An 8,978-nucleotide genomic window follows, 5' to 3' on the forward strand; every position below is an offset into this window, starting at 1 on the left:
TCATTACACACTTCATTTCAGCAGCTGAATGAGTGCATCATCCGGGTAATTAAAGTGCACTTATTATTATTAGAGTTTTCAGTGTGAACACACTACTCACACTATTTATACTACAAAATGGCGTAAAATAGTGCATAAGTATGCGATTTGGGACGCAGCTTTTGTCTCTCCAAGTACCACCATAATGACTAGTATTGAAATACAGTAGCGTAGAAGGCCTAATTAGGCAGCTAAAGCTCTGCTCTGTTCAAAAATGAGGCAGATTAATTTCTATTATTATGAATATTTATTATTGTCAGCGACTTTAAACATAATAAATAGCTTGAAAATTAACACAGCTCTGTGCGCACAGGTAAAAAAAAAAAAAAATGCCTAAATTAAAATGTACTTCTAAAAGTAAATTAGAAATGTTCCTAAAAAGTAAAAAGAAAACTGCTGTACTTAAATGTACAGTATTAACATATAGTAGCTTATTCATAAAAACCTGGAAATGTTCCTTGGACCTCATAAATATAGGTTATTTGTGATCATATTCATATATAAAATGTTTTTGAAAAATTTTGAAATAGATGTAGATTTAGGACTTATTTGTGTATATATATGAAATCTGAACATCTAAACTTTAAATATATGATTTTGATTTACGTATTTAATTTAGAAATCTGCTTACAGTGTGTTATAGGCTTTGTGTCAGAAAAGCAAGTCATTAAACCACATCTGTCAACATTGGGATATAAAAATACGGGATACGCCCCCAACAACCGTTACAAATATGGGGAGGAGATTAACTTCAAATGATAGAATACATAACAGACATTAGAAAATTAAAAATAAAATAAAAGGTTTATCCTATTAAAATCAATTTACTGATCACATTGATGTTAGCATACATTTTAAAGGGTTAAAAACTGTGGTCTTTTTTTTTTTACTTTAATTATCCAGCGATTCCTCCGCGTACCACTAGAAGGAAGCCTGCGTACCACTAGTGGTACACGTACCACAGTTTGAGAACCACTGACTTAGATCTCAACCGGTGGGCTGCAGCGATCCTGCGGGTGGGCCACAATACAGCTTAAAGTTAACTCCCAATATTATACTATAATTTCTGGATTTCATTAATATGCCATATCAAAATGATGGAAGTAATGCACTTTCTCCTGTTCTCTGATTGATTACTTCAAACTCGGCGCAAAAACAGCCTTATAATCACGACTAGTACACGCAAGTCTGTTCATTCACAAACTATGCGTGAAGTAAAGGTCTCTCATTGTGTATTTTTGTGGGAACTATTTAATATATCTGCGTAGTTATCCAAATTAGTGTCTTGTGAGTGTTTAATAACGCATGTGCGCCTTACAGGAGGATCAAGCGAGGCTCAATGGTGTTTCTGCCATTGAATTTAAAATAAACTGTAAAACTATAGTTTATAGATGGAAGACTATACAAATAGATACACAAAGAATAAGTGGAATTAAAGCAATATATGTCAGGAATTCAGTGCTAGTTTGTGTGTGAAATGCTGGAGAACTGAATGCGGTTGCTCAATGGATTAGATTGATTCCAGTCAGCAGATCAACAGTGTGTTCAGATGCGCACTGAGGACACCTGCTGGTCACAAGAGATGCTGACCCATTCAAAGCTGAATCTACAAACAAACTCATCATTATTGTTCGTCTGTGTGTGAGGACGCTGATATATGTATCCTGATATTTATATCATCATCCTGCTTGGTGTGAACTGGCCCTCATCCAGCTGGACCTGAGCACGTGTGTTCTCTGTGTCTTCAGTTTTGGGAGAGGATAAAGCTGTACCTGATGCCTGCCAAACATCAGCCAGATTTTGTGTTTCTGCGGCACGTCCCGCTGCGGCGCGTTCACCTGTTCACCCTGCTGCAGATCACCTGTCTGGCTGTGCTCTGGATACTCAAGTCCACCGTCGCCGCCATCGTCTTTCCCGTCATGGTGAGAATATGTGGATATATGGATATATTAATTGCTATATTAGTTTTGTTACCATAGCAACTGTAGAATCACCACAACAGATCGATTACTATAGTAGTTGTGTTACCATAGCAACCTGTAGAATCACCACAACAGATCGATTACTATAGTAGTTGTGTTGCCATAGCAACTGTAGAATTACCACAACAGATCGATTACTATAGTAGTTGTGTTGCCATAGCAACTGTAGAATCACCACAACAGATCGATTACTATAGTAGTTGTGTTACCATAGCAACAGTAGAATCACCACAAAAGATTGATAACTATGGTTGTTGTGTTACCATAGCAACTGTAGAATCACCACAACAAATCGATTACTATAGTAGTTGTGTTACCATAGCAACTGTAGAATCACCACAACAGATCAATTACTATAGTAGTTGTGTTACCATAGCAACTGTGGAATCACCACAACAGAGATCGATTACTATAGTAGTTGTGTTACCATAGCAACTGTAGAATCACCACAACAGATCGATTGCTATAGTAGTTGTGTTGCCATAGCAACTGTAGAATCACCACAACAGATCGATTACTATAGTAGTTGTGTTACCATAGCAACTGTAGAATCACCACAAAAGATTGATAACTATAGTTGTTGTGTTACCATAGCAACTGTAGAATCACCACAACAGATCGATTATTATAGTAGTTGTGTTACCATAGCAACTGTAGAATCACCACAACAATCAATTACTATAGTTGTTGTGTTACCATAGCAACTGTAGAATCACCACAACAGATCGATTATTATAGTAGTTGTGTTACCATAGCAACTGTAGAATCATCACAACAGATTGATTACTATAGTAGTTGTGTTACCATAGCAACTGTAGAATCACCACAACAGAGATCGATTACTATAGTAGTTGTGTTACCATAGCAACTGTAGAATCACCACAACAGATCGATTATTATAGTAGTTGTGTTACCATAGCAACTGTAGAATCATCACAACGGATCGATTACTCTAGTTTTAATTTTGCCATAACAGCTGTAGAATCACAATGACAGATTAATTCAAGTACTTTACAATAGCATGGTTCAAAAACACTACAGTATATTCACTATAACGTACCGTAGTATTTTGTTTAATGTGGGATGACCCATCTGTGAGTGTCAGAATATCAGTCCTGTAATCGTGTGTGTTTATCTGGTCAGATCCTGGGCCTGATGGTGGTGAGGAAAGCTCTGGATCTGATCTTCTCTCAGCATGACCTGGCCTGGCTGGACGACATTCTGCCCGATAAAGACAAGAAGAAGAAAGAGGACGAGAAGAAGAAGAAGAAAAGCAAGACGGATGAGCACAACAACAGCGATGAGGAGGTACAGACTGCACATCTGTAGATCAGGGGGCGTATTACAGAAAGATAATACACTCTAAACATCTTACTTACTGACGTTATTTCCCCATGATCGACGATTCAGGTTTTATTTGTTATCTAAATGTTACCTTCAATTATTTTATTATTATAAAGAATATAAACACGCTCTTTCAATAGAAAAATATCTTTGATCGTTGAGTATATTTACAGTACAAATGATAACACTGAAATGTGAGAGGAAAAAAGTACATAAATAATTACACTAAAACTAAAATAACAAAACCAAGGTACATAATTAATCAATAATATGTAAAGTTGTTCTTGTTTACATTACTAAATACACTGAGTTAAACTTACAGTAGACTCACCACAACAGATCAATTACTGTAGTTATTGTGTTACCATAGCAACTATAGAATCACCATCATACGTCAACTACTATAGTTGATCTGTTACCATAGCAACTGCAGAATCACCTTAACACATCAACTACTGTAGTTGTTGTGTTACCATAGCAACTGTAGAGTCACCACAGCAGGTCAATTACTATAATCATTGTGTTACCATAGCAACTGTAGAATCACCACGACACATCAATTACTGTAGTTGTTGTGTTACCATAGCAACTGTAGAATCACCATGACACTTCAATTACTATAGTTGTTTTGTTGCCATAGCAACTGTAGAATCACCACGACACATCAGTTACTGTAGTTATTGTGTTGCCATAGCAACTATAGATCATCACGACAGATCCATTAGTAATACATTTTGTACTGTATTAATTCATCTAGTTAAAGTTGGTTAACGTTATTTAAATAAATGTTTTACCAATTTTTAAGTTGGTAAATACAGTAACTAATGGAACGTTATTTTAAAGTGTTATAAAGATATCCTACATATAGATAAGATACAGATCTTTCGAATCCTAAATAATATTAAGATTTACTTCTGAACAAATATAAAAATTTGCTTAGAATAATAACAGTCCGATTTAACGATACATCAGTTAAGAATAAAGATTAGAAAGTTTCTTTAATACGCCCCTGATTATATCTGAGCTTCTGCGCTCTCGTTTCACCTGTCATCTCTTCTGCTTTAACTCCACAGTGTTGCTGAACAGGCACTGTATTACATTCATTCTGCTATATCAGTGTGTGTGTGTGTGTGTGTGTGTGTGTTTCTCCTCATGTGCTCTCCGCATGACTGTAATCTTCATTTATTATTATCAATTTTTCTTAACAGACATGTTTTTCAGGATTGTTTGTTGATTAGAGAGCAGCATCTATCTGAAATTAAGTGTTTGTAACTTTATACACTGCACCGTTCAAGAGCTTGAAGTCGGTAGTGTGTGTGTTTTTAAATAAATAGTTTGTTTGTTCTCTTGTGTGTCTGTCTCTCTCTGTGTATGTATGTGTGTGTTCTGTCAGTGTGTGTGTGCTGTAGACTCCTCCTCCTCCCTGAAGATTCCTCTGGAGCTCCTCAACCCTTCATCAAACCCTCCTCCTGCTTCACACACACCCGTATGTATTCATTCCTCCCCTTTTGTGTGTGTGTGTGTGTGTGTATGTTTGTGTTTAAGCAGAAGTGTCACCTCTTTTATACATGCTTGTGTTTGAGCAGAAGTGTCGCCTTTATTCTCTTACAGTCGGAGCAGAACACACACAAGTGACGTGTCTCCATCAGCTGAACACTTAAAGGGGCAGTTCACACTCAAATCAGCATCCGCTCATTATTTACTCAATTCTTACAGACCCGTTTGACTTTCTGTTGAACACAAAGGAAGATATTCTGAAGAATGCCGGAGCAAAACAGACATTGACATACATGGTATTATTTAACTTGCATGTGAAAACAGGTACAGTGGATTTATTGTGTTCATATTGCACTGGACAACACTTCTGGTGGTAGGCGGCACGGTGGTTCAGTGGTTAGCACTGTGGCCTCACAGCAAATAATTGTGCAAATATTATTTGAACTTAAAATAATAATGCCTTTCACTGTTTTCTAAAAATGTTGGAAAAAAAACATCTTACAATATTATTGCTATTAATATACATTTAAACATATATATTAATGTTAGTCAATGGCTGCTTTTCCCAGAATTCCCCAGGCTATCTTCATTAGTGTTCAACTGAAGAAAGAAACTCATTTGTGTCTGAACTGTCTCTTTAATCCCCGTTTGTGCTGCTGCTTTGGGCCGGATCTGATCTGATCTCCATCTCTGGCTCTTTCCCAAACACACGAGAGTCACGGATGCCAGATATTCCTCAGTGACGCACGTCTGCAAACACAACAGGCTTACGGATGCCAGATATTCTTCAGTGACGTAAACACACACTGAGCAGACGCCGGCTCATGATTAATGCTGACAAACTACACTGAAATAACCCACACAACAGACGGCCGCACTGCTGAGCTCACACACTGTCATTTAGATAAACTGCAATGACAAAAATAAGAAATAATAGTAGGAAAGGATGAAGATTAAGTTCAGCCAGTAGAATAAAGCCTGACAGGTTTATCAGCAGCTGTTATAGAAGACTGAGGGGTTTATTCTGGGATAACCACCGGCTGGATGTACATTATGCTGATTATTACACGGCTACTGGCCACCAAACTAAACATTGACCAGAGCTTTAATAATTTGATAGCTCTTTAATTAATTGTAAAGCCAACAGGAAGAAAAATGACTGAATGCAGTTACACGAACCTACTTAATATTGTTATAATTATGAGTAATATTATTCAGCAACAGCAGAGTGACAGGTGTGTGTGTGTGTGTGTGTGTGTGTGTGTGTGTGTGTGTGTGTGTGTGTGTGTGTGTAAGAGAGAGACTTATTTCAGAATTGCGAGTACATTTTTAAGCATTTTTTATTCATTTCCCTTTAACTGGACTTATTTACATTTAACTGAATCCATTATTCATGTAAAATAAAGCAAAATGCTTAAATGTAATATAGGATTCTGTTAATAACTGTTGTTCAGCTTATTGTTAAACTTTTTAAAACACTAACAGAGTTGACAGTAATGGAGTTGTCAGTAACTCATTTTATCGTCAACTCTGACTTCGTCAACTCTGATTCTGTCAACTCAGAGTTGACAAAACGAGAGTTGACGATAACAAAAATGACAAAAGCAGAATTGATGAAAACAAAGTTGATAGTAACAGAGTTGATGATAACAAAATTGACAATAACAGAACTGACGATAACAGTTGATGATGACAGTTGACGATAACATTGACGAAATCAAAGTTCACAATGACAGTTGATGATAACAGTTGACAAAATAATGTGACGAAATCAGAGTTGACGATAATAGAATTGACAGTACCAGAGTTGACAATAACAGAACTGACAAAAGCAGAATTGATGAAAACAGTTGACGATAACAAAATTAACAGTAACAGAGCTGACGATAACAAAGTTGATGAAATCAAAGTTGATGATAACAGTTGACAATAACATTGACGAAATCAGAGTTGATGATAACAGAGTTGGCGATGACAAAGTTGACGATAACAGAATTGACAGTACCAGAATTGACGACAACAGAACAGACAAAAGCAGAATTTATGAAAACAGATTTGATAGTAACAGAGTTGACGAAATCAGAGTTGACGATAACAAAATTGACAGTAACAGAGCTGACGATAAGAGTTGATGAAATCAAAGTTGATGATAACAGTTGACAATAACATTGATGAAATCAGAGTTGACGAAATCAGTTGACAAAGTCAGAGTTGACAATAGCCCCTTTCACACATACAGACCTTTCCGGAAAATTACCGGCAATTTTCCGGAAAGGTTGTATGTGTGAACAGGTCCTTTTTGAAAATACCGGTAAATTCGTTCTGGCTATTTTCCGGAAAGAGAAGTTGTAACATTACCGGCAATTTGCCGGAATGCTGCGCTGTGTGAACGCAGAAGGAAGATTTCCGGAATAAGCTCGTGCACGTCTAGAACGTGCTGACGTAAGACTTCTGCTTTAGCCAATCACAACAGTCAGACGCATTTACGTCCGCGCGGTTTGTAAGAATAAAAGCCTTTGAATATTTTTCCAGACACATTTAGCTGCTAGAAGTTAGTCAGATAACGTCTATATGTTCTTCTTAATGCCAACTGTGCAAATAATCATCGATAAGATGCTTATGATAAGCCGTTGTTTGTTTACCTTCAAGCTTTGCGTGTGCCCATGAAACAGCCTGTGAGCGCCTGCACACGCACATATTATGAACATCTCGAAATGCGAATATGATCCAGTGAAAGTTGTTTACAATATTGATCATCAAAAGAGTTTGTAATTTAGTCAAATGTTTACAAACACAAGCGCAGCCGTTTAAAGCTCATTTGTGGTGAATGATGTCAGAATTTACCGGTATTTTGGAATGGATGTGTGAATGCTCTTTTCCGGAAAATTTCTGTAACGTCCTCGCCTGTGTGAACAGCGCTTTTTTGTATATACCGGTAAAGTCGTTCCGTAAATTTTCCGGATATTTACCGGTATCACTGTGTGAAAGGAGCTAATGACAGTTGACGATAACTTTGACGAAATCAGAGTTCACGCTAACAGTTGATAAAAATAAGTTGACAAAATCAGAGTTGACGATAACATGTTGACGATAACAGAGTTGACAAAATCAGAGTTGACGATAACAGAATTGACAAAAGCAGAATTGATGAAAACAGTTGACGATAACAAAATTGACAGTAACAGAGCTGACGATAACAGAGTTGATGAAATCAAAGTTGATGATAACAGTTGACAATAACATTGACGAAATCAGAGTTGACAAAATAAGAGTTCAAGATAACAGTTGACAAAATAAGAGTTGATGAAAAAGTTGACGATGACAGAGTTGACAAAATCAGAGTTGATGATCACAAAGTTGACGATAACAGAGTTGACGATGACAAAGTTTACAATAATGGAGTTGATGAAATCAGAGTTGATAATTACAGAGATGACAGTCACCGAGTTGATGATATCAGAGTTGACGATAACAGAGTTGACATTTTTCCAGCATTTTGTGTTTTAGCTCTAGATGCTAACCTCACACCAGACTCCACATGGCGTGTCCAAAACACAATGTATTTTCATCATATTATTGTTTTTAAAAAGTGAATTGACTGAAATATCACAGAAACAGAGTTTCATAATTGATTTACTGTTTGATTGCATGATTCAGAAGGCAAAAATAATTATAGTGGGTAATAAGTTAATATTTTCAAAGCAATTTACAATACACATTATTTTAGAGATGATGTGATTTAATTTGTGTTATTATTCAATCACTAGACTTTCTTTTGGAAAAAATAATATAAGATTTATCTTTGGAGATGCAGAATGTAATCTCAATTCTAGAAATGGCCCATACTGTATATAGTCATGATGATTCTGCGTCATCTCATTGGTTTAATCAGTTGCTATTGGATAATAACATACCTTGGGATGTATTGATTGACCAATCAGAACCCAGTATTCCAGACAGCCGGGTAATAATAATTCATTATCATGTTGCATAAATACAGAATTTGGAACAATAATTATTGTGAAAAGCACTATACGAGTAAACTTGAATATATTTGAGCTGTAAGATACTAAATATGGTTTTGATAGCGTCTAGTAAGAAACTAGACAGAACTAA

The 8,978-nt window shown here is 36.3% G+C and overlaps 2 protein-coding genes and 1 long non-coding RNA gene across 8 annotated transcripts in view; 2 read left to right on the forward strand and 1 right to left on the reverse strand.

Annotated features, from left to right (window-relative positions):
* Positions 1-8,978, forward strand: part of myo18b (myosin XVIIIB) — an 880,426-nt gene that overhangs the window by 503,026 nt on the left and 368,422 nt on the right. The gene's annotated exons all lie outside the window — the stretch shown is intronic.
* Positions 1-8,978, forward strand: part of slc4a5b (solute carrier family 4 member 5b) — a 90,173-nt gene that overhangs the window by 80,944 nt on the left and 251 nt on the right. For 3 of the 6 annotated variants that reach the window (XM_087271251.1, XM_087271250.1, XM_087271252.1), the window contains 4 exons: positions 1,788-1,961; positions 3,165-3,329; positions 4,759-4,851; positions 4,977-8,978. The exon at positions 4,977-8,978 is cut by the window's right edge and continues 251 nt beyond it. In XM_087271251.1, coding sequence (XP_087127377.1) covers positions 1,788-1,961; positions 3,165-3,329; positions 4,759-4,851; positions 4,977-5,000 — 456 coding nt within the window. In that variant the 3' untranslated portion in view covers positions 5,001-8,978. Of the gene's footprint in view, positions 1-1,787; positions 1,962-3,164; positions 3,330-4,438; positions 4,852-4,976 lie in introns of those variants that run through there. The other 3 variants (XR_015501487.1, XR_015501488.1, XM_087271253.1) reach the window with 3 other exon arrangements.
* Positions 1,298-3,882, reverse strand: LOC147842221 (uncharacterized). Its single transcript, XR_015501682.1, has 3 exons — positions 2,865-3,882; positions 2,160-2,699; positions 1,298-2,104 (listed from the first exon to the last, which is right to left on the reverse strand). It is a non-coding gene; the product is annotated as an uncharacterized LOC147842221 (long non-coding RNA).

Source organism: Danio rerio, chromosome 10 (assembly GCF_052040795.2).
Source record: "Danio rerio strain M-AB ecotype USA chromosome 10, GRCz13ab, whole genome shotgun sequence".
Classification (NCBI taxonomy): Eukaryota; Metazoa; Chordata; class Actinopteri; order Cypriniformes; family Danionidae; genus Danio; species Danio rerio.